General features: G+C 35.4%; 1 protein-coding gene and 1 long non-coding RNA gene across 2 annotated transcripts; one reads left to right on the top strand and one right to left on the bottom strand.

Moving 5' to 3' along the window:
- Positions 1–2937: 2937 nt before the first annotated feature.
- On the top strand, positions 2938–18893 carry LOC109163683 (vetispiradiene synthase 3-like). The gene is made up of 8 exons (XM_019312443.1): positions 2938–2950; positions 3015–3507; positions 3835–4204; positions 4751–4969; positions 5083–5224; positions 5357–5605; positions 6868–7222; positions 18883–18893. Exons 2-7 carry the CDS (start codon positions 3144–3146, stop codon positions 7162–7164), a joined length of 1641 nt encoding a protein of 546 aa, XP_019167988.1. The 5' UTR covers positions 2938–2950; positions 3015–3143; the 3' UTR covers positions 7165–7222; positions 18883–18893.
- Positions 18894–20547: 1654 nt separating this feature from the next.
- On the bottom strand, positions 20548–26065 carry LOC109163684. Its single transcript, XR_002051321.1, has 7 exons — positions 25807–26065; positions 25002–25090; positions 24279–24475; positions 24044–24147; positions 23457–23530; positions 23131–23329; positions 20548–21134 (listed from the first exon to the last, which is right to left on the bottom strand). It is a non-coding gene; the product is annotated as an uncharacterized LOC109163684 (long non-coding RNA).
- Between the last annotated feature and the right edge of the window lie 176 nt (positions 26066–26241).

The raw sequence follows: 26241 nt of genomic DNA, 5'->3' as shown, positions 1-26241 counted from the left end.
TTGGTGTTTTTAACCTCCTTTTAGATGTCTTTTTCTAAAATAGAATCTTTGTTGTCTTTTAGTTTGTTTATGAAGTTGGTGTGGAAGAAGAGTTTTAGGAGAGGCTTTCTAAGGGTGAGAAAGTGAAGTTTTAGGTTACAAAGGTAACCCATGCTTTACAAAACCTATGTTCTTACTTATATGATGATTTCTTGACTTCAACTTGTGATTCTTGTGTTGAAATGTGAGATTTGATGCAATGTCTTGTGATAATGCATATTTAGAGGTGTTCTTAGGGTTCTTGAATGCCATTGCTTGGCTATTTCTTGGGTTCAAGTCATATTGTTGTTTTGTGTGAGATTTTGGGTGTTTTGGACTTGAATTTGGACTTGTTGTTGAAAATCCCCGAAGGGATTATTTTTGGAGTATAGGTGTACCTGGGGGCGGAACGGCGGGCAGAGGCCTACCCGCCGCCTCACCCGCGGGGAACGTTGTTGTTGATGGTTGGGGATTTGTTCCCCGTGATTCTTTTGACTCGATATTGATGTCTTGACCTCCCGATGTTATTTTATTGGGCTATTCGTGAGTCTTCTTGATGTTTCGTATGTCTAGAACGGTATGTTAGGAATTCATGTAGGATTTGGTGTCTTGAATCGTGCTAAGGGTCCAACTTTGTGATTCGTTGGGCTAATGTGAGTCTTGTATGTTCTTTGGAACTACTTTGGTTTACCCGTTTGATAAGCATGCTAGTTTGATGTAAAAATGCTAGTGTGTGCGGTTTGTTCTTTCCTATTGATCGAGTTTGGCAACTTGTGTTGACCATCGTTTGGTGTCGGATTGTGATCCTTCGTTGTTGAGTATGGTTTCATATCTTTGTTGTGATCCATTGATTGATTCCTATGATGTGAACGTATGTAATCGTTGTACCCTTTGATTGATGCTTGATTAATGTTATTGTTAAACCTTAGTCTTCTTGGTATTGATGATGACTTGTGTGATTATGATTGAAATTGGTGGTGTGTTACTTGAGCAAAGGCTCATATGTTGGAGGTTGTGTGATTGAAATTAATGGTATCCTCGTGCACTGAGAGTTCGACGGTGAATAAGAGATGTTGGAGGGGGGACGACGGTCCTCGGAGGCATAAGGTTGGACTCAGAAGTACAGGGTGGCACTAGGAGGTAACGGTTGGAACTGAAATAAGGTCGGGGGTAGGTATAAGGTTGGAACTATGATACTTGTGACATGTAGTTGTCACTGTGGCATGTAGTTGCCAATGTGTGAATGTGTATTCTTTGCTAATGAGCATGTCTTGATGTATTCTACTTTGTGATCAGTAGAATGCATCATGAGTTGTATTTTCTTTCAATTCATGATTCTTGTCTTGTCATTGTTGTAAGGACGGTGATTCCTTTTCCTATTGAGAGTGTGAATGAGTCTTTGAAGTTGACTTCTCTCTATGGCTTTTGAAATGATATATACTTTATTCCGTTTCGAAAATGATTTTGACTTATACTTATCTATATATGCTATTTAACGTGTATTGATGGGTTACCAGCAATATTCGTTGACCGGGTGTTATCCCCAAGTTATGTTATCCTTGTTCTACAAGTTTTGAGTAGAGACCCGAGAGCGCTAGACTTGGAGCTTTAGATAGTTTTGCCCTTTGTCTAGACGTTGTGTTTTGAGCGACCTGTGTGCCTTGACTCTTTATACTTTGTTGAATGGTTTAGTTTCCCACCTGTGCATCTTTAGTATGTAAGATGTGGCATAATGCCCCCGTATAGACTTGTTTCCGCTTAATGATTATGGATAATTAGTTTGTTTATCTCTAGCATTTAAGTTTTAAAAATATGGTAAAATCGGGGGTGTTACAGACGTCGTTTTGACTAAAAACGCGCGTCCCATTTTAAAAAAAAAAATCTGTTCCGATTCCCTCAACAGCATTATGTTGTTCAGTCATTGTGGATATTTAGTTCATTCATTTTGGATTTTGTGTTATGAATTTGTGGATATATAGTAATGAATTGTGGATATATAGTTATGAATTTGTAGATATATAATTCAAATTATGCACAAAAAAATACTATTGTCGAGAATCAAACCTGATTTTTTTTAAGTGGGACGCACGTTTTTGGTCAAAGCGACGTCGTTTTTGCAACCGTGTGCACCACGGTTGCACAGCATAATTTGCGCCCAAATGCTAGTTTGTTTGGGTTAGTATCCACAATTTGGAAAAGGATATCCATGCCGAGTAGGATTTCGGTTCTCAGGTCGAGCGGAAAATGGGTGCGTTAGGTTGTGCATAGGCATAAATATGAGTAATCAATATTGCATGTTTTCTCATAATTTATTCCAGCTCTTAAATTTTTTTGTCACGAAATGTTAAAATTGATATAGATTAATAAGGAAAACATAAATTAAAATTCGTACACCAAATATGATAAAAATAATACTTAATCGTAAAATTTAAAAGTAACCTAATAGTCATACGATCAAAAGTACAAATTAAATAACTTCGTTTAAAAACATTAAAAATCACAAGTCTAAGACTATCCTTATCTCTACAAATATTTCTCACTTTTTAAAATGGATCCCATTTCCACATCATCAAATTTACAAATTTTTCACTATTTATTCTACATTCATACAAATCTCTCTCACTTCCAAAAATAGGTTCTACTTTCATATTATATTATAATTTATAAATATAATAATAAAATAATATTAAAAGAAATATATATATATATATATATATATATATATATATATATATATAAAGGTGTGTTGCGAAAGCTTAGCCAATTCTCTATCCCTTTGCTAAGCTTGCCAATTTTCTCTCCCTTGCAATACACGTTGACTTTAAATATAATAAAAAACTAAAAAAAAAAGTGTCTCTCTTGTCAGCTTTCCAATCCCAAACTTGTTGGGATAATGGCAGCCTTACATTGAGGATTATACAATACATGGTAGGTGGAGTACGGCAGATGGATGGAGACTATTGTCCCAATAGATTTCAAATGATAAAATCAGTTAGGTGGTGTAGAACATACACTTTGTCCTGCCATTTAAAGGAAATTTCTACTCCAAAATCTCATTACTCCAACAAAAACCTTAAAAAATCCCACTACTAAAACAAGAAACAAAATACCCAAAATTCCTAGAAATGGCGACAAGCAACGAGGTTGTCCGTCCAGCAGTAACAAAATTCTCCCCAAGCCTGTGGGGTGATGAATTCCGATACTTCGTCTTCGATAATGAAGTTGCAAAAAGGTATGCACAAGAGATTGAGGTGTTGAAAGAACAAGTGAGGAGCATGCTAGTACGTATTAGGAGCTCCAAGCTGGCTGAAAAACTCAACTTTATTGACATCATTGAACGTATCGGCATTTCATATCACTTTCACAGTGAGATTGATGAGATATTGAAAGAGATTTACAATGCCAATCTCAAATTTCATGGAGATGATTTGTGCACTTGTGCACTTATGTTTCGATTACTTAGGCAACATGGCTACAACATCTCTTCAGGTAACACATTTACACGTAGGTAAAAACTTGTATGAGACCGCCTTACAGGTATCAATTCGTGAGATGTGTGGGGTCATTGATTAATGAGGTCAAAGATCCGACTCATTAATCAAATAAAGATTTGATCCATTAATCAAAGATCTGACCAGTCTCACAGATTTAGATTCGTGAGACAGTCACACACAAGTGTTACCCTTACACATATATGCAATGTTTGCAAGCTTAATGTGTGTGTGTGCCGTGCCCATAAAATATGAGGTAAGGCATATATTACTACTCCACTTATGGGTTCTAATTTTATGAATTATTACTAAAATTATTTATTAGGAATATTTGAAAGCTTTCAAGAGAATAGAAAATTCAGAAATAATCTTGTCAGAGATATCAAGGGTTTGTTGAACTTATATGAAGCATCTCACATGAATGGACATAAAGATGACATCTTAAAGGAAGCTTATACATTTTCAAGAACTCATTTAGAGGTTGTTCACCCACAACTCAACTCTACTTTGGGAACGCAAGTGAGACATGCCCTTGAGCAACCCTTGCATAAGGGCATCCCTAGAGTAGAGATTAGCTTTTTCATCAGAGTGTATGAAGAAGATGAGTCCAAGAATGATGTTCTGCTACGGTTTGCAAAGTTGGATTATAATTTGTTACAAATGCACCACAAGCAAGAACTCTACCAACTCACGAGGTAAAGAAAAGAATTGAAATAAATTTTAAAAACATAATTAATTATTTTTTTTAATTAATAACCTAAAAAATTGAAAGCCCATGCACTGTCAACTCTTGTTAGTACAACATATGATACAATCCAAATAGAGCATTCGTGCACGCATACACCCATGCATGATCAAGTGAAAAAACAACGCATAGAAAATGCGAAATAGTCTTATTTATTCATGCATCTGTGTTGACCATGCTACAAAATAATAATAAAAAAATCTAGGCACAGTTTCACAAATATTATAAAAATTTTAAGATTTTGTAATATTTACAAAAAATTAGTTGCACCTTTAAAAATAAAAATTCATTTTCCCATATTTTCCAACTGTTGATCACATTAGATGAGTTGATGAGATTGCTTAACATTTTTTAGAAAGCATTATTCTCATATGGTGATATATATATATATATATATATATATATATATATATATATATATATATATATATATATATATATATATATATACTATTTCATTTGTCAATTGACTCTAACATTGCATCACCCTGGACAGATGGTGGAAGGAGTTGGACTTTGTCACTACGCTTCCTTATGCAAGAGATAGGGTTGTTGAATCGTACTTTTGGGCGTTGGGAGTGTTTTTTGAACTTGAATATTCCAAGGCTCGTCTCATGATCGCCAAATCCATAGCAATGATTGCCATTATAGATGACACATTTGATTCTTTTGGCACCCCTGATGAATTAGAGATTTATACCGATGCCATACAAAAGTATATATGCTCTTACCCATACTATATATAATGTCTTTTCCTCAAATATACAAAATTTTTATATACAGTATCATAGCATATCTCGTATTAATTAAAGATTAATTGTTTAATAGGTGGGATATAAACCAAATGAATCGTCTTCCAGATTATATGAAGATAAGCTATAAAGCTCTTATAAATCTTTATGATGAGGAGTTCAATAAAGAACTATCTGAAGAAGAAAGAATTTTTGCACTTTATAATGCAAAAGAGAGAGTATGTATATTCACTAACAAGTTGTTTATCTAGCTTTCTTTTTGCGTTATTATTATTAATTTTGGTTTTGTATTGTAATTATGAAGTTGCTCTAATCTTGTTGGTTTTTTTCTTTAATTTCTTGACAAATAGATGAAAGAACTTGTGAGGGCTTATTACACGGAATTAAAATGGTCTACTAAAGGATGCATGCCACCACTTGTTGAGTATCTAAGGAATTATGGTTTAGCTAGTAGCACCATCTACGTGGTCATCACAACTTTTTTACTTGGCCAGAAACCCGTTACAAGAGAAGCATTTGAATGGGTGAATCAAAACCCTAGAATTGTTGAGGCCAATGCGATATTGGCTCGGCTTATTAATGACGTAGCTTCCTATGAGGTATATATATATATATATAAATAGTATTTCATGAACGTATAATATATATATATATATATATATATATATATATATATATATATATATATATATATATATATATGTATGTATGTATATATTGCTTTTAATTTTTTTTATTATAATATCATTTTTATTGTTTTTTATCATTGATTAATATTTCAAAGGCAAATTATATCGTGGACCATGGTCCAAAACAGTGTCTTTTTTTCAATGAAAAGAAACGACACTCGTTTCGCGTAAAGTAGCTCCGTTTTTATAACATATTCATTTTTATTTTATAACACTGCAACTTCATTTCAAGACAATTACAGTTTCATTTCGATATAACTACAGTTTCATTCAACATTATACACTCAAATATTTGAAAATGTTATTCAGTTTCATTTTATATATATTATAGTTTCATTACAACATAACTATAGTATCATTTCGATATAACTACAGTTTTATTGAACAATATACACTCAAATATTTGAAACTGTTATTTAATTTCATTTTATATACACTACAGTTTCATTTCAATACAACTACATTTTCATTTCGATATAACTACAATTTCATTCGACATTTAACACTCAAATATGTGAAACTGTTATTCAGTTTCATTTTATATACAATGTCGTTTCATTACAACACAACTACAATATCATTTCTATTCAACTGCAGTTCTATTTGACAATATACAATCAATATGTGAGACATATTATTCAGTTTCATTTTATAAATACTGCAGATTCATTTTAATACAACTAAAGAATAATTTCAATTCAATTAGAATTTCATTTGATAATATAAAAATAATATGTAAGACAATTTCATTTTAAATACCGTGCAGTTTCATTTTCTAATTAACACACTTAAAATACGGGTTCCATTAAAATGTAATGACAACCGTTTCTTTTCTATTAAAAATAATATGTAAGACCATGGCCCACGAAACTTTGTGGACCACGGTCCACGATATAACAACTTTATTTCAAATTAACCAAATTGGTCCAAAATGTCTTAAATGCGCTCATATGAAGAAAAGTGAAGTTTGGTAAAAATGCAATCTTTTAGGACATAATTTGTTCAATTTAGAAAAGTTGAGGGCTTAAAAGTGATAAAATTAATAATCGTAGATCAAAAGTGGAAATGCTACTTTGATCAATCGACCAAATTGAAAATGTCATTGAGTGCATTTTTTTTTTTGTAAATAATTTTTCTAAAAGTAAATTTCATCTATGTTTACCTATATACAGCGTGAGAAAAGCAACAGCCTATATACAGGGATTGATTGTTACATGAGTGATTATGGCGTATCTGTTGATGAAGCAATGCACAAGCTCCAAGAAATGGTTAATAATGCCTGGAAAGATATCAATGAAGATATTCTTCAACCAACTTTACCAATCTCTAGAGAGATTCTTATGTGTCTTCTTAACATTGCTCGTGTGGATAGTGTGGTGTATATGAAAAAACAAGATGGCTTTACAAACTCTGAAAAACTCATGAAGCCTTTTATGATTGCTGTTCTTGTGGGATCCTTTGAAATCTAAGTTGCCGTGGCTTCTTTGGTCTTTGTATTGTTTATTTGTGTTTTCCCTTTTTAATGTGGTATCCTTTGTGACAATAAAGTATGGATGTTCTCCTTCAAATTTTTCTTGCATTTGTGTTTTAAAATTCAAGATTAATTAATTTGTTTTTAGTTAGCTTTATGTATGGTCTGTAATGAGGAAAAAGAAAAAGTCAGGCCGTTTACTAACTGCAAAATTTCTCCTAAAACAATATACGTTTGTGTTAGGTTGAAATGTTACGTTTAAACAATTAGTCTTTAAAAAAATTTAGGACCCGTTTACTAACTGCAGAATTTCTCCCGTTTGTTGATAAATTGGAAAATTAGATAATAAAAAATAGAAAATATGTTTAGTAGTACATTTTTCCATTTTGAAAACTGAAAACATTTAGAAAATTGGGGAACTTTTAAAAACTATTTTTTAAATTGAACATAAAACCTCTATCATCTATTTGATTATAAAGCACTATATCTACATTCTCAACGTCCTCGGGTAGAGGAACAATGTGTAGCTCAATCACCTCCGCTTTGCTCATCGGCTCCATGTTAGAGGCACAGATCTCTCTTTCCAATTGGGCCTTGAATCCCAACACACGGCACAACTGACTCACAATCGATCCCACATAAATGGTCTCGGCTTTAGCTTTACGTTGGGACTCCAACCATCTCTTACAAACTGCCCCCATGTTAATGGGGTTGCCAGTGTCCATACTCGAAAGAGCAAGGAGATCCGTCCTAAAAACTTTGTTTGAGTTGATCCTTCGGCCACACCAAGAGTGGACCAAAGTCCTTCTCACAACTCTTATACCTTCTCTAGCAATGTCATTCCCATGCACTCGTACGTGAGCCTAGCCACGGGATCCCGGGGTATGCAATACTTCTCCAAAAATCATGCAAGCTCTTCTCATCCTTGAAATCCACGAGCAACATCTGGTCCTCCTCCTCCTCTTGCTCCTCTCGGTTGTAAAATCCAAACATTACGCCCAAGCCATTCACCGAAAATTTGAATACGGTGTTGAAGATTTGAAATTTGATTGTTCGGTCCGTGAGATTCTTGGCCCATCCCGTAACCTCCAAAGTTGCAACGAATTCATGCACCACGGGACTATAAGTAATGTCTCTCTATTCAAATATATCTCTCCAATGATATTGGTTCATAAACTTTTCCAACCTCTCCTGGAGACCAAAGGAATCCAAGAGAGGTGGATCAATGTATCTCCCCTGAGCAATCTCCGTATTCTTTGCATTTTCAAACTTCACCAATGCCCGCTGGTATTCCTTGTGGTTCATTTTGTTGCATGGGTGCCTCAACACCTCATCTTTCACCTTTCGCACTTGATTCACCTTGTTCCCTTCTTCTTTTAGCTTGTGTGGCCCTAGTTCTCCTCATTTTCCTACAAAAATATTTTCAAGCATAATATAAAGGAGCAACATTCTCGGGTCCATCATTCTTAGTCAAGAAAATCAAGTGTGTGCAATTCATCATTTTTTTCAAGTTTCAAGTGTTGGTGGTGAAGTTAAGAGACATGGTTCTCACAATTATTCAACAAAATTAAAGGAGTCAAGTAACCAAACTTTCTTTCTCAATTGAATCAACTATCAAGCATAAAACAATTCAAGCAATCAACTTTCCAACGTTCTTCATCTTCTCTCTTTTTTTTTTTTTTCTTCAAGATTCAAGAACAACAAAGATGATTCACAATTGTAAACAAAAAGATGGTCCATGCCTAGCAACAAGTGTATTATACAATGCTAAATTCAACACGGAATGATCAACAATTATGTACTAGCTGTTAGATAATAATATTAAGGCTAACATAAACTATAGTAAACGAGTAACCTGCCTCGTTACAGCGGAAGCTCTAGGACCGCCCGAATATCTCTAGCCATAGTCGTTGGTATTGCCATGAGATGGTAAACCTGCAAAATAAAGGTTAGTGTTTTGTCTACCACTTCTCTCCCGAATACCTGATGGTGCGTAAATTCTGAACACGGGAGCTGTGGAAGGACTCATTATGCTTAGAAGCCTACATGCCATCAATGTAGGCAGATATTCAGTTAATCCTAAACTGAATATCCTGAGTTGCCTAACAGATTAAGCCACTAACTAACTTAATCTTCCTACTTGCACCACAACCACCCAATAATACAATATATTATATATTATAATATATTGTATACAGGAAAAATACTTACACTAGCATCATGTGAACAAAGAGCAAATTAAATAGAAGCACAAAATTCCTACATTCTTCATTCTAGAATTTCCACAAACACCTAATGTGCATTCTTAAAATAAGAGGTTTTCAACAAAAATGTTCAATGCAATTCAACTCTCATGTTCAAACATCAACAAGAAGCACAAATACATGGATTTCCAACATCAATTTCATCACATTCATCACATTCTAGCTCAAATTCATAGCCCTAAAGATTTAGCAAAAATTTCCAAATTGGAAGAACAATTAAATTTCTAACATTGAATTCATGAATTGGGAAGATTAGAGCTTGATTTTTTGGTTTTGGAATGTGCACAAGTGATGTATGGGTGTACCTTTGCAAGTTCTTCAACCAAATTCGAAGTGGGGAGGTGTTTGGAGAACAATAGAGTGTTTTGAAATGAATATTGGCAGAATAAGGTTGCTTTTTGGCTTTAAAATCTAGGCGTTGTATACCATTAGGTACGCGCCTACGCGAGACTACGTACGCACCCGCATACACTTGTACGCTGCCGCATACGAGCTATGCTGATGAACCTTCCACGAACTGTGGTCCGTTCGTGGTTTAGAAACAGTAGGTTCCACGAACCGGATCACAAGTCAACACAATGAAATGGTGAAATGAACAACACTATGGATTTACAAGATAGCACAATGGAATAAGCAAATGTAATTGAAAGCGCAACTAAAAGAAACTAGACTCCCTATGCAAATGTGCAACTCATGCCAACAACACAAGATTCAAGATCGTTGTCATCCCCAACAACATCACCATTTTGACAAGGTTTGTAGTAAGCGTGGGATGGAATGAAGGTTGGAATGAGATCCCTAGGAATGTCATTCTCAAAGGATGGATGTGACACCCCGTAAATCCAAACACTAATCAGGGATTAATTAGAGAATTAATCCTAATCTCTTTGTTAATTTATTCCTAAAAATCCTAATAGTCGAGGGACTAGATTTTGACTAGTCACTTAAGTCAAAGGGTTGTACCTTGTGCTTCTTAAATTGTGCCCTTGCTCCCTTGTCTTTCCAACATTAGTAAGGGTAGGAATGTCTTTCTACCTAAAGTTTGTGATTCAAGCTAACCTAGTCATTCTCTTTCATTTCACTCACCCTTCAACCTAAAACACAAAAACCTCTAGCCTCTCCCTAAAAAGGTTTAGCTTCTTTTCCAAGCTAGGATTTGAGCATCCAAGTCTTTCAAGTTTGTATCCAAAGATTCCTACTTTCTTCATCTTGAGCATAGGGGAGGGTAAGATCCTTGGTCTTTTGATGTTTTTAACCTCCTTTTAGGTGTCTTTTTCTAAAGATAGAATCTTTGTTGTCTTTTGGTTTGTGTATGAAGTTGGTGTGGAAGAGGAGCTTTAGGAAAGGCTTTCTAAGGGTGAAAAGAGGAAGTTATTATGCTACAAAGGTAACCCGTGCTTTACAAAACCTATTTTCTTACTTATATGATGATTCTTGGCTTCTACTTGTGATTCTTGTGTTGATTTGTGAGATTTGATGCATTGTCTTGTGGTGATGCATGTTTAGAGCTTGTTCTTAGGGTTCTTGAATGTCATTGCTTGGCTATTTCTTGGGTTCAAGTCATATTGTTGTTGTGTGTGAGATTTTGGGTGTTTTGGACTTGTTGTTGAAAATCCCCAAAGGCCTACCCTGTAACACCCCTAAATTTTAAAACTTTTAAAGCTTATGAAATAAAGGCAATTCTATTATCAAATCCCAAACAGAGCATAAACTAAACATAAATGTCGGGGTGCTATGCCACATCTGAGCTGGAGAACTCAGATGCACAGGCTAAACTATCCAATCATAAGAGATTCCCAATTCAATATCTAGTACAATCTCAAGGCACGCAGGCCGATAATAGAACTAATCTAGCTATGTTCACGGATCCGACTAGCGTGTCCGGGGCTACTCATCTGTGCCTGAAAGCCAAATATATTTGTTCAGCGAATAATGCTGTAACCCACTCCAACGCGTTAAGTACAATATAGATAGATATAAGGAAAATCATTTTGAAGCCGGAATACATATATATACTTATGAAACTCTAATTTAAAACCGAGAGTAGACTCAATCAAGCAATAGCAGACACCTTCAATATAATTAATCATGCACATAAAGATTCCAACACACATCCTAAGGTCACAAGACTATCCAATATCAATCATATCAGTGCCCAATTACTATTTCAGTCACAATCAACAATAAGACACGTATGCACATATGGTGGTGCCGTATGACCCTTCACGTGCCCATACATGAAGGTCAGTGCATATAGCTCTGACATGGCCCCGCAGCACTTTACTTGTACCGCAGCACAAAGAGATTGATCGCAACCAATCGATGAACCGCAACTCATTTATATCATAACGTTTGATCGCAACCAAACGGCGGACCGCAGCCCTATTATCATGTATATCTGATCGCAACCAGATTATGGACCGCAGCCCTCTCTCTCTCTCTCTCTCTCTCTCTATATATATATATATATATATATATATATATATATATATATATATATATATATATATATATATATATATATATATATATATATAACAGCCGATGGTTCTCAACCCATCCAACTGCCTGTATAGCCGACCGATCGCAACCGGTCGGGTTAATAACTAATGGTTCTCAACCCATCAAATAGTCATTATAGCCAATTGATCGCAACCAATTGGGGTATCATGCACAATTAACATAGAAGCCAAACAACATGCAACCCACATTAACACATAACGAGGGGGGATTATCGGGGAACACTTATCCTAATATAACTCATACGTAACACACCACATTAAACCACTCATGACACTCCTAAGGGATCATACACCTTCCTCCTAGGCCAACGAGATACCAATTCAACTAGCATGCAATACACGGGACTCTTTTATCCTAAGAACGGTACCTGATACATCAAACTAGACTCACACACAACAAACGGGGTATAACAGGACAGAACCGGACACGGGGAAACATCAAACGGGGAAAAATACCACGATTTGCACCCACATTCCAGCGGGTGCCCGGCGGGTGGAGGTCCACCCGCCGCCGCCGGCCTATAAACCAGCGGGTGCCCGGCGGGCAGTCGCCTGCCCGCTGGGAAGAGGGCACGGGGCAGCGGGTAGGTGGTGAGCACCCCTGCCCCCACCTACCCCCCACTGACTCCTATGTAATATTTTGGTCCCGGGATCCATCGTGGAACCAGAAACCATGTCCAGACACATTCAAGTACAAACGACGACACCACGTATTCAAGTAACATATTTAAATCAAGAACCACACCAAATACGTCCTAACACGACTCCTAAACATGCCGAGACTCAACACCCGAACATGCTAAATCCCACCCAAACTTACTAAAACCACATAATACGAAATCCACGTTTATTACCCTAGGGCTCTAGACATAATTGAAACACAAGATCGTTTATATAATTTACCATAGAATCAAGAACATCAAGATTATCACATAAGTATCAAGATCAACACATAAACATCAAGATTATCTCATAAACACAACATAAATCATAGGCAAAGCTTTATCACGACTCGAGCACAGAATCATATATCAAAGGAGTCAATGAAGAAGATATAGCAAGGAAAATAGGTTTTGTTGAGACATGGATTACCTCTTAGCCTTAATTAGAATCCTTGGCTACTAAGGTTCTTTCTCTAAGATCTCCTCCTCGTGGTTTCTCCTACGTTTGGTGACAGGGGAATTCCTGTGGAATCTTGTGTGGTGGAATCAATCGAGGTGGGATTTCTAGGTGCCTCCTAAGTCCTTATATATATTTAGGAGTCCTAACTAAGGTCTGAATGGTAAGGATTTACTTATTCTATTCCTTATAGGACTAAGGGTTTGGTTTAAGGATAAAGGTCCATGATCTATGGTGGACCCTCCTTAATTAATTAAGGGGATCCTACCCCAATCAGGTTCCTTTTCTAATTATCATTTTTGGTAAACAATTAGACAGTTAGTCCGGGTTAGAAGCCGTAACACGGGGTGTTACATACCCGCCGCCCCACCCGCGGGGAACAATGGCCTCGTGGGTTATGTACCCGCGGGCGGAACCGCGGGTGGTTGTCCACACGTTGCCCCACCCGCGGGGAACGTGTATGGTTGTGGGCTGGAATTTGTTCCCCGTGATTCTTTTGACTTGGTATTGATGTTTTGACCTCCCGATGTTATTTTATTGGGCTAATGGTGAGTCTTCTTGATGTTTCGTATGTCTAGAACGGTATGTTAGTATTGAATGTTCTTTGGAACTACTTTTGGTGTTAGTATTGAATGTTCTTTGGAACTACTTTTGGTTTACCCATTTGATAAGCATGCTAGTTTGATGTTGATATGCTAGTATGTGTGGTTTGTTCCTTCGTATTGAGATTGCGAACTTGTGTTGACAATCATTTAGTGTTGGATTGGAATCCTTTGTTGTTGAGTATGATCTCATGTCTTTATTGTGATCTCTTGATTGATTCCGATGACGTGAACGTATGTAATCCGTTGTACCCTTTGTTGATACTTGATTGAGACTATTGTTGAGTCTTGGTCTTCTTGAAAATGATGATGACCTTGTGTGTGATTATGATTGAGATTGGTGGTTTGTTACTTGAGCTTTGCTCACGAGTTTGGCGGTTTTGTGATTATGAAATTAATGGTACCCTCTTGTACTGAGTGATCGGTGGAAATGTGGGTGGTTGTAGGTGGGGGGACGACGGTCCCCGGAGGCAAAAGTTTGGACTCAGAAGTACAGGGGTTACTTGGAGGTAATGGTTGGAACTTAAATAAGGTCGGGGGTAGCCATAAGGTTGGAACAGGGCATAAGGTTGGAACTATGAAACTTGTGACATGTAGTTGTCACTGTGTGAATGTGAACTCTTTGCTTATGAGCATGTCTTGATGTATTCTACTTTGTGTCTTTGTGATCAGTAGAATGCATCCCGAGTTGTTTGTCTTTCAAGTTGTGGTCTTGTTGTAGTTGTGAGGACGGTGATTCCTCTTTCTTTTGAGAGTGTTTGATGAGTCTTTGAAGTTAACTTCCCTCTATGACTTTTGAAATGCTATATACTGTATTCCGTTTCAAAATGGTTTTGATTATAATTATCTATATATGCTATTTAACGTGTATTGATGGGTTACTAGCAATATTCGCTGACCGGGTGTCATCCCCATGTTTTTCCCTTGTTCTACAGGTTTTGAGTAGGTGTCCGAGAGCGCTAGACATGGATCGCTAGTTAGATCATCTATCCTGTGTAGACGTTCTATTTTTGTTGGCCTATGAGCCTAGTATAGCGGCATGTGAGCCTAGATACTTTATGACTTGTTTGAATTGTTAGTTTTTCCCACCTGTGCACCTATGTCTGAAATAGGTGTGGCATAACATATCCTGATTTTATATAGCTTCCATTGCTTTATGTCTTGATGATTAGATGTTTTCCTATGCATTAAGTTTTAAAAATGTGCTAAAAATCGGGGGTGTTACAATGGACAATTATGAATTGAACATCGTGAGGTCAAACACAAGCACTCATTTGCAATAGGAAGCTAGGAGAAAGCATTGTGCACATGGGAAAGTAAGTAAGCAATGAAGTTAGTAAAGATGTTGTTAGGTGAATTGGATTTCCCTATCCCTTGTGGATTTGGAGTGAATCAACCTAGGAGTGTAACTAGTGGTGAATGAATCTATGTGAGATAACTTCCAAAGTCGTTCACCTCTCGGTCTACTAGGTCTATCATAGGTGTAGAACCACCTTTTAAGTGTCTACTTTCCTTATGAACATTTAATCAAACATGTTGTCTACATCTCATTCCCATCTTAGGCCTCTCGGAACTTAAAGAAAGGAATTGCAAGGGGGACAAGTTTAGGATTAAGCCACAATCTCTTGCAACCCTAATCCTACTCAAACCTCAAGCATATGGTGCACATCCACACACAAGAGTCCATACAAACTCTCCTTACAACAAGACATCACACATAGCCATAACTACCTAGATCAATCCACACACAACACAAGCAAATAGGATCCAATTCACAAAGAGATTTTAGCCAAGCATCATTGTCTAGATTGCAATACAAACACAATCAAGCAAGGTAATACAATTATACGATGGAATTGAAGATGAAAAGTGCAAGAGATTACCAAGCTAAATTGCTACAATCCACTAGATTGAAGGAGAACAATCAATACATGGAGGTAGAGTTGTCAATTCTTCCTTCAATCCTTGAAGATCCTCTTGCTTGGATGGAGAATTGAGAAGAGCTTGATCTAGAAGATGACCTAATCTAGAGAGAGAATTTTCTAAACTGCAAAGCTCTGAAAATTACAAATGAAAGTTAGATTGTGAGTGTCTCCCTGAATCCCCGCGACAAGCCTTATTTAAGTGCTGAATCCTATAGCGCATACACCATTGCGTACGTGCCCTGATTTTCACTTATTCCCAGCCACGAGCGTGGATATGCTTTGTGGGATCTTCTGTTTCCGATCCACAACGGTCCATGAACGTGGCCCACTCGTCAACGGGTGTTCGGCACCTTTCTCCATTGCATTCTTCCTTGGTTCGCTCCGATTCAAGCCGTATGTCTTCCTTTAAGCTCAAGACCCTTCAAAACACTAAAGTGTACATGTTCATGGGCATTTGCAACACATTAACACATTTCATAGCATTTACACCATAAATCATCCCCAAAGAACTTCAACTAAGCAGAACACAACCCCTTAATGACACATAAAATGTGGTATCTTTGACACTTATCAAATGTCTACGATCGTGGCACGCTCGTGGATTGAGAACAGAAGCTGCCACCAAGCAAACCACGGTCGTGGCCAAGGCACCGGATCACTTAAATGCCTGAACCACGAACGTGGCTGGTTCGTGGTCGACTCGTAGATTTGGTCTTGGGCGCAAATTGAAGTGCCACATAGGAGGAAAAGCTATAAAAACGCTAGATTTAGATATTTTAGGGGAGTTAGTGAGTTTTAGTTGAAGTTAGAGTTTGAGATCACTTTATATTTCCTAGATTACATCTCTCTAGCCTTTCAAGAACATTGGATTGGAGATCTTCATGAGTGAAGGAATCTTGACACAATTCCTTGATTCTAGAAGTAATTTGTAGAGTGAATCCTCAATTGAATTCAAGTTTGGTAACTCTCTTGCTTTCTTATTTCAATTTCATTATTTGATTGATCCTTGATTCAATGATGATTCATCTAGCTACAATGAGTGGTTAGGTTTCTTTTAGAAATTGAATTGTGATTCTATTGCATGATGCTAGTGTGAAATGTAATGCTTAATTAGATTGTGGATTGCAATTGTGATTGAATTCCTGTTATAAGTGGTTGCTTGATTGCATCTTGTGAGTTAGGGTTCAACTCCCTTGATTGTCCTAGGATCAATTGATCTAAACAAGAGATTGCTAGATCAATTGTACTCTCCATTCCATTTGTATTTCCCTTCTCAAGATCCGAGAGGACTAAGACCGGAACCCGGTGACGACAAGGCGTTCGATCAAATGACTCTTAGAAATATAATCACTTAACAAGTGTTTCTATACATTTGAGAGACCTAGTAGATCGAGAGGTGAACGACATCAGTAAAGCCTTGCTTGAATCACACAATTGCAATGTCTCAATCTTACCTTAGACACTAGAAGCATCATGTAATAGATGATCAATTCTATTCCTTGTTTTTCTCAATTTGATTCAATTGATTGATTGTACTCTTGTGACCTTGAACCAATGAACACCAAGCTCCTTGTGAACCATGTTGGGTTGGACTTCCCTCCTATGTGGTAAATAGCTCATGTTTGGACCAAGCCAATTTTTATCCACTATATTTTTGTTGAGCCCTAATTATTATTATATTATATTGTATAATAATATTAGGGAATATAAGAAGTTGGAGCAGCACACGTTTTTGGCATGTGAAGGGGTGAAGAATTAATTCTCTTTATTTGTCTTCATAAATTCCCATGTTCAAGTAGCGAAGCTATATAAGGAACAAGTTATTCTTCTCTTTCATTTGACATTGATTCGGCAGTAGTGCAAGCCAGTAGAGAGCAGTGAAACAAAACCAAGTTTCTTTTGCTTCTTTTTGTCTCTTTGGCCAGTCTTGTGAGGACATTCTCCACTACTTTTAGCGACACGACGACAACGTGTTCGGCGGGTTTTGTCACACGATTGATGAATTTGTCATGAGGTTTGTCGAGGTTCTTAGGTTCTTTATTCATCAAATATTTTTGGAGGTCAACTTGTTTGTTACAGGCATATTTTTGGATAATCTCGTAATATTTGTATTCACTTTCATCTTGTTCGTGATGGTTGAATATTTTGAGTAAAAGATATTATTCATGTTTATCCCGTGAAATATTATAGAAGTCTCTGGCCTAGAGTTGTTGTATTTTGATGATTTTTGGATGTTTGGCTCGTGTGGTAGGCAGAAACTTTGTATCCAAGATTTGTTATAATAGTGGAATTGTTGTTGGTGGTGGTCCCGTGGTGTTTCCCCGTGGTTTTGGGGTTTTTCACGTAAATCATGTGTCTCTTGTGTTGACATTTATTTTGGGCTATTGAGTGTTGTCTCGTATTTGTGCACCATGTCGGGTTTGTGATTTTCATTGTCACATGAAGTGGGATTTTTTCCTAAAAAACCATGTATATGATAAGCATAAACTTCATTATATACAATTTAGCATTTTCAATTTGTTATCCTTTGAGAACGATATAAACTCGGGAATCGTGATTCCTATCTTTTGACAACCACCACCACTGTCAAACCACACCAAAAACCGTCTTGTCAACTATGAATAACATTCATGGCCGTATTGTTCGCTAATGATTTCTTCTTTTCGTCTGGTGTCTACTGATTAAGTGGTGTTTCCTTCTCTTCATTTTGGACCATCATCATGTGTGGAGTCCAAACATTTTCCATGGCATCCCAACATTCTTCATCCAATGATTTGATTAAGTCTTTTATCATAGCCTTCCAATAAACATAGTTGCTTACTCCTTTCAACAATGGTGGTATTGAAATTGAGGCACCATCTTCCATTCTGCAAAACAATACTCGTGTATCCCTAGGATCTCGCTAGAAAATTGAGCGGCATTGCTCTGATACCAATTGAAATTATGTAATGCAGATATGATACACAATATAAAGCAATAAATGAAGCACCTAAATAAGTACACAACTGAATTTGATGATGCAGTTGGAGAACACCTCCTAATCTGCGGGGCCACGCCCAAAAACTTTTTCACTCAAGTTCAACTCACGGTTTTTACAATTACAAGATTCAATGAATTACAAAACTAGATTTACCACATATTTAAATATTAACCTCATAAAACAACCCTATAAAAAAATTTACAAGTATAGTTTGAACTAATTCTACCAATTAAACAAACTGTAACCAATTTGTATTTTAACATAACTTGTACTAATATAAAGTGGAGCCGATTTCTCCAGATAGTTCTGAAGTTTCCTTGCAGCACCTTTCAAATAATTCCTTGTAGCACCTTCCAGAATAATATTACTATTTTTTCCCATTCTGAAAACTTCAAAAACTTCATTACAACCTTCCCTGTTTATAGTGTTAGGACACCCCGTTATTAGGGAAGTTATTTCCTAATTTCAGAAACTTCATTACAACCTTCCCTGTTTATAGTGTTAGGACACCCCGTTATTAGGGAAGTTATTTCCTAATTTCATGCTACATTATCCACCATGATCTCATTCATGCATACACGTACATACACCACTCCTGCAATGTTTCCTACTTTCATGCTTATTCACCATGATCTTCATACACGTATACCACTCATAATGCTTATTCACCATGATCTTCATACACGTATACCACTCATAATTGTTTCCTAAATTCATGCTTATTCACCATGAACTTCATACATAGATGTACACCACTCATTCTTTCCACCTTTCATGCATCATCTCATGTTAACCTCATGTTTGTTGATCTAATGCCAATTAACGAGTACTAACTAATATATATATATACATATGTATATTATAAACATACGTTATATATATATATATATATATATATATATATATATATATATATATATAGTACTAACATCTTTCATGGTGTATGGAGTTGTTTTATCATCATGAAAATATTGTATGACACCAAATTTCGGTCTAGGATTATTTGCAGAACTTGAAAAATTAAAATTAGCTCATTTTCCATTGCTTCTAGTAGCAAAAGAGGATCCGAGAACCAAATGACTGCTCTCTCCCCCTTTTTGGCATAATCAACTTAGAGCTCAACATTGCCATCAATTAGATCTACTTTAGAAGATATTGCAGTATTTTCATTTCTCAAGGCAAACAATTCATTATGTAGATCATAAATTTGATTTTGTTTTTGATGAATTATTACTTAAAGTAGGCTCTTGTTCTATGCCATGGAGAAGTTATCTGACCTCTGTTACTATTCTTCCAATGCCTCTTTAATTCCAAAACATAGCATCCCATCTTTTCTCCATTTTCTACACTTACTAAGGTAATCATGTAAAGGTCCAACGACTAAGTAATTAACAAGATCATTATACCAAGGAACCACATCTGACATTTGGAACAATTGTTCATCAGGGAAAGTTTCAGAAATAGGAATTATATCTTCATTTCTTACCAATTTGCTCAGATGATCTGTCACTGGATTTTCAGCTCTCTTAAGATTCTTTATTGTCAAATCAAACTCCTGAAGTAGTAAGATCCATCTTATTAGCCTCGACTTAGATTCTTTTTTTTTTCTTAAAAGATACTTCAATGCTTCATGGTCAGAAAAAACTATGACTTTAGAACAAAGCAAATAAGATATGAATTTATCTATAAAAAAAAAAAAAAACAATAGCCAAAACTTCTTTCTCTATTGTGGAATAACTGCACTGTGTAGCATTCAATGTTCTTGAAGCACAGTATATGACATGACTTTACTTCCCAACTCTTTGGCCCAAAATAGCTCCAACTACATAGTTGCTGGCATCGCGCACAATTTCAAAGAGTAAATCCAATTTAGAAGTTGAATAACAGGCGCGCTTGTCAGCAATGCCTTATGCCTGTCAAATTACCCAAATTCTTAATACATGCCTTATGTCTTTGATTACCCAAATTCTTAATACATGCCCTTGTTTCTTATTGAAACTATCGAGTGTTATAAGCAAGTGCTTTAACAATTTTATCTAAAGACATACCAAAATTTGAAGCTTGGGGTTGAAATTATTGAGGTACTAGGAATTGTCTAAAATTCTCTCTAAAACCTTAGTGTGCCCCTTGGTTCCCATAGCTCAAGTTTGGATGATCTCACCATCCGGATTATACTAGTTTGAAAAGGATCATATTTTTTGGTTGGGTTGACCAGGAAAATCCCCCTATTGCATTCAACTCTTGATTTGGATTTTGCAATGTTGGGCACATGTCTATGGAATGCCTGACAAATGAACATACTTCACATGTTCCTGTGGACTGCATTTTTCCTACAACCATTTGGCGCACAAAAGTAGTCAAATTAGAAATTTTATTCTCAAAGTTGAGAAGTACTTACCTCATTAACTCTATGGATATACCCATCCGCTCGTGTCCTGTATTGTTGAGAGTTTTCTTCCATGGTTGATATTAATTGTCTAGCATCAGTGGTTGTCTTGTCAGGCAAAGAACCAGCACCGGCTGCATCTTTCATACTTCTATCCATAGGTAACAACCCTTCATAAAAATATTGTATCAAGTGTTGTTTTGAGATTTGATGGTGTGGACAACTAGAACACAACTCCTTGAATCTTTTCTAATATTCATACAATGTTTCCCGTGTACATTGCCTTATCTCATATATTTCCTTCCTTATATTAGTTGTCCTAGATGTAAGGAAGAATTTTTCTAGAAATAGTTTTTTTCGCAGCATTTCACGTGGTAACTGAATTAGGGGAAAGATTATAGAGCTAATCTTTTGCTTTATCCTTTAATGAAAATGGAAAGGCTCTAAGGCTTACACTAGCACAGAGATGGCCTTTAACGTCGGTTTTTATGCCATTTAACGTCGGTTAAAAACCAACGTTGTTCTGGTTGACGTTATAAACTAATTATACGACGTCGGTTATATAAATAACCGACATCGTATATTATTTTTGTTATGAAATAGACGAATGTATTATTTCCTATACATCCTCATAGAAGAGAATACACAACACAACCCTATATATACAAGCTAGAAGACACCAAACAAGGAAACAAATATATATTATTTTTTTATTTTATTTTTTTCATGGTATTAATAAAATACTTGGTAAATAAATATATAGCATTATTTTGTATATAACTTTGATATTTAATTAAAAAATAGCGTACAAAAAAGATAATAGACAATGTAGTGAATATAATCAATTGTTGAATTTGAATGTAAAGAATTTTTAAATTGGAGAAATATAAAGACAATATAACTAATAGAATTATTTCTCTTAATTAATTTATTGATAATGAATACTTTTTTTAAATAAAGATCGACAGTGTAGGAAGAATGTGACGAATATAATCAATTGATGAATTTGAATGTAAAGAATTTTTATATTGAAAAAAAATAAAGACAATATAACTAATGAAATTATTTCTCTTATTTAATTTATTGATAATGAATAACTTTTTTGAATAAAGACATGGTAGACACATAATTCTAAATTAAAGAAATGCATATATATTATTTTTGGCTCTAGCTACTAAATTATTATTTAATTTAATAAGAGTAAAATAGAATATTAATTATGACAACTTTGATTGAGATAAGGTTCGAACCTAAGACCTTTTTATTGAAATCAATGAATAAGTTAACGGTTAACTAACAGAAATTAACGAAAAAGATAATATTTAAGGGAAAAATTAACGGATAATTATATTCATTAAGGATAAATTAGAAAATCTTAAGGGAAAAAATTAAAATCTGATCAATCTGAGTCATTCATTTGATTAAAAAATTTGACCGCCATTTTTTCTACCCATTATAGGCCTAACTCTCTTGCGCTCTTATTAGTATAGTAGATATATATATATATATATATATATATATATATATATATATATATATATATATATATATATATATATATACACTATAACAATTTTTTTATTTATTAAATATAACTTACAACGTCGGTTTTTTACAAAAAAAAAAAAAAAAAAAAAAAACCGACGTGGTATGTTAATTTTTTTAAAAATTAAATACATACAATGTCGGTCGTATGTATTTAATTTTTTACAAAATTAACATACCACGTTGATTTTTTGTAAATAACCGACGTGATATGTTATTAAAAATTTTTTTTAAAAAAATATTAGTGCCTACAACCAAGGAACTGGAGACTCAAATAGTGCCTCCATGCGTCACAATTAGTTTTATGCATGGACCCCAACCATCAAATACCAATACTGATAATTAAAAACTCTAATTGCATGGACCTCACCCCAGTTTTTCCACTTGAATGTGAACATCACAATTCTAAAACAGGCTAATTAACTGCTAGTGCTCTCAAAAATATTCAACCCTTGTGCAACCACATCAATTGAGCTTGTATTTCACCCTGTACAAAGAGTACCATTCTTACCCAAGTCCTAAACACTACTAGTTCAAGAGAATTAGTTAAATCATATCAAAATTCACAGAAAAAATATCACACATACACACTATATCTATACAAATACAAATACAACTTACCAAAAGCCAATTAACAGTCAACACCACAGCGTCGGAGCTCAACCTGAGGGATTGGGTAGCAAAGGAGTATGCATGGCATAGAAGTTGGCAAGAGCAGCAGAAATTGATTGAAAACAATTCTTTTCATCCTCCCAGTCAATCTACCAAAGTGAATCTGTCCTTATCATTTTATGAACTCGAGTTTTTTGTGATTTTATCCCTGTAACAGGCAAGATTAGCTAATTGGATTATAAAAAAGAAAATCTAAAAAGTCAGAACATTTCCACACATCAGATCAAGTACATTTGCCATAATTCAAGGATAAATTGGGAATATATCCACTATACCAGATTGGAGGGATCTTTTAATTTTGTGGACCTTGGTTTGTAGGCAAAGGACTAGATGAAGAAGGATCCATTGTCTGCACCATATTAGAAATAGAGCATAAAGTTAGAAAAAGAAAAAGATGGCATGTAGAGTATGACTCATAGTGAAGCATGCAAGGATTTGGGTTTAACTTCAGGAATAAATTAAATGAAGATCCAAAAGTATAAAGTTTATTCTGATTAAGTAACTATGCTCTCAGAAATATAATGTCCACAAAAGTACACATAAAAAAACTACCATGCATTATTGCACACTGTGCTCTGTGTTGTGAGAGCAATATTCACTTTGAATGAGTTGGTTTTTCACTTTGGGTAAACTACTGTTTCATTTTCAATTCTTAAAATAATGTTCACTTAGAATGAACTAATGTCCGCATACAGCGAATCACTTTTGATGAACTAATGTTTCACTTGAAATTAATATTTCACTTTCGATTTTGCATTGGCACATGGTAGTTTACTGTAAAGCAGGAGAGTATTTTCACATTCAAGATCATGGATCAATATCAATATCACATGTTACTTTCCAAAAGATTTCTTACGAGTACCTGCTCTTGGAATGTCCTTGACTCATTGGAACTTCTCAGCTTTAATTCTACCACAGATTGTATCTTCTCAATAATAACCTCAGCTCTTGGTTCAAAAGGCTAACCTGTTTATTAAACACAACTCTTAACACTCCAAAAGTATAACACTTATTATATAAAACATAAATAATAGCAACTCTTAAATCTGAGAGAGAAAATTTTGAAGGGAAGATGGGAAACAGAGGTGGGAGTAGACCTTCCCACGAGCATCAATTAATGAAACTAACAGCACAATCATCAATACATCTCTCTTTGTGGGGTGTACATTCACATCAACATGCTCAGCAGGTAAAGTGATTGACATATACACAAATGGTTTTGATGCTTTAGGCAATGTTGCACCACGAACTATTTCAATTGCCCTCTTGAGAGCACCAAAATCTACAAGTCTGTCTGGAAAAGAAAATAAAGAAACGAAATATCTTCTTTAGGAAAAAAAAAAAATATACTAGAGAAACAGTCTAGACTTCATAGACCATTCAATTTAACGAAACATGAGCAGAAAAATTGAAAAAACAAATAAAAAATAAAATGGCCATTGAGCTCCACTCTTTGGCCAAGAAAAAAAAAAAAAAACCAAGAATGATTGTTATTTTACTTAATAAGAGTGAAAATAGCAGTGAAAAATATGAGATAGAGTGCTAAACAAAAGAATACGAATATCTACCAATAGCAAACCATCAAATGTATAAAATATATGTTGTATTGTTATGTAAGTCATAATACCCATTTTAAAATGTCCACATGCAAAAAGAAACAGGAAAGGACAATCTTTTCTTAAGTGGTCATGTTTAACAGTTACAAACAGATTATAAAATTGGTAAATAAAAGCTTCAAGAAACCAATTAATATATTCAAGAAACAGATTCATAAGAAAGCTTATTATAACAAAAGGTTGGTAAAATACTAAGATGCAAACCTATAAACAAGCACAAGGTTGGCTCAATTAATTGGATGGCATTAAAATGTGCAAACCGCAGGAGAACTTGCTGGTACATGAGCTCTTTGCTGTGAAGCATCAAACAGAAGGAATCAAGGAAATATTATCAAATCAATTTTTACAGTAAATCCAACGGAATGGAAAAAGCAAGCAGAAAATAAATTAAATTCATATTCTCAATATAGTATACAAGAGCATAATGTTTAAACATAACTAGTGTCATATTATTACTAGTAAAGTTAAACTCAGTTTACGGGTATGCAGCTACTTCACATGACAACTTAGATCGAACTCATCAAAGAATAAAGGGAAAATAGCATATAAATCGGTACTAGAAGCATTTCCCCTTCTTGCTATACAAATATAAACAATGCATGGCTTAGATCTGGTATAAGAATTAAACTGCAGTTCTGATACATTTCTAAATACTGGCCACAAGTATTTGTATCTTCTAATCTGTTAGCCATTAGCAGAGGGTTCTATAGAATTGTCAACATATGCAGTTACAGATGGCTGCACAAGCACATGCTTTACTAGACCTTGATTAGAATGTTCTTGCAAATAAATGCTTTCCAGTTTTCAAGGAGTTATTTTTTAAAATTTATGCCACGATTAATTTAGAAAATTTGAAGTAGGCCTTAGAAATGAGCTTGAAACACTCAACATTCAGCTTGGCAATGCAACACAAAATAATGGACCTATAATTCTGAACATCCATAATAAAATAATTATTGTCAACTCCCAAAAATTCAAAAATTTCAAAAAAAAATATACAAAAACTCACAAGGTAGGTCGTGCATGCGGGGAGGTGGGAACGCGGTGCGGCGGGAACGCAGTGCGGCGGTTCATTTGTGATCCAGTGCGGTGGAGGCTGTGCCGCGGGGCCTGCAGTGGTTGTGCGGTTGTGGCTGTGTTGTGGGCGCTCGAACTTTGTTTGGGGAGAAGAAGAAGACGAAGGCGATGGCGGTGGTTGTGAGGGGCGGTGTGGCGGTGGGCGTTGGCTGAGCGCCGATTTGTGGTGCCACGGAGAGGGGTAGAATGACTAAAATGTGTAGTGACGAACTTGTATTCCCGAAAATGTGTAACTATTTTTTTGGACAAAAATATGTAAACCGAAGTTGGAATTGCGTTTTTGAGTCTGTCCCACTACTTTTTTTTTTTTTTTTTTTTTTCTGGATTTTCTTAAACCGCAAGTTGGATTTGCGGCTTAGGTATTGTA

Source organism: Ipomoea nil, unplaced genomic scaffold, assembly GCF_001879475.1.
Source record: "Ipomoea nil cultivar Tokyo-kokei standard unplaced genomic scaffold, Asagao_1.1 scaffold3030, whole genome shotgun sequence".
In the NCBI taxonomy this organism is placed as follows: domain Eukaryota; kingdom Viridiplantae; phylum Streptophyta; class Magnoliopsida; order Solanales; family Convolvulaceae; genus Ipomoea; species Ipomoea nil.
The sequence above is the reverse complement of the archived record's forward strand: the minus strand, read 5'-3'. Positions and strand labels throughout refer to the sequence as shown.

Coding starts and splice junctions, on each gene's coding strand:
- LOC109163683 (XM_019312443.1), top strand. CDS start 3,144: ATGGCGACAAGCAACGAGGTTGTCCGTCCAGCAGTAACAAAATTCTCC. Junction 4,970..5,082: donor TATACCGATGCCATACAAAA/GTATATATGCTC, acceptor ATTGTTTAATAG/GTGGGATATAAACCAAATGA. Junction 5,606..6,867: donor ATGACGTAGCTTCCTATGAG/GTATATATATAT, acceptor ACCTATATACAG/CGTGAGAAAAGCAACAGCCT.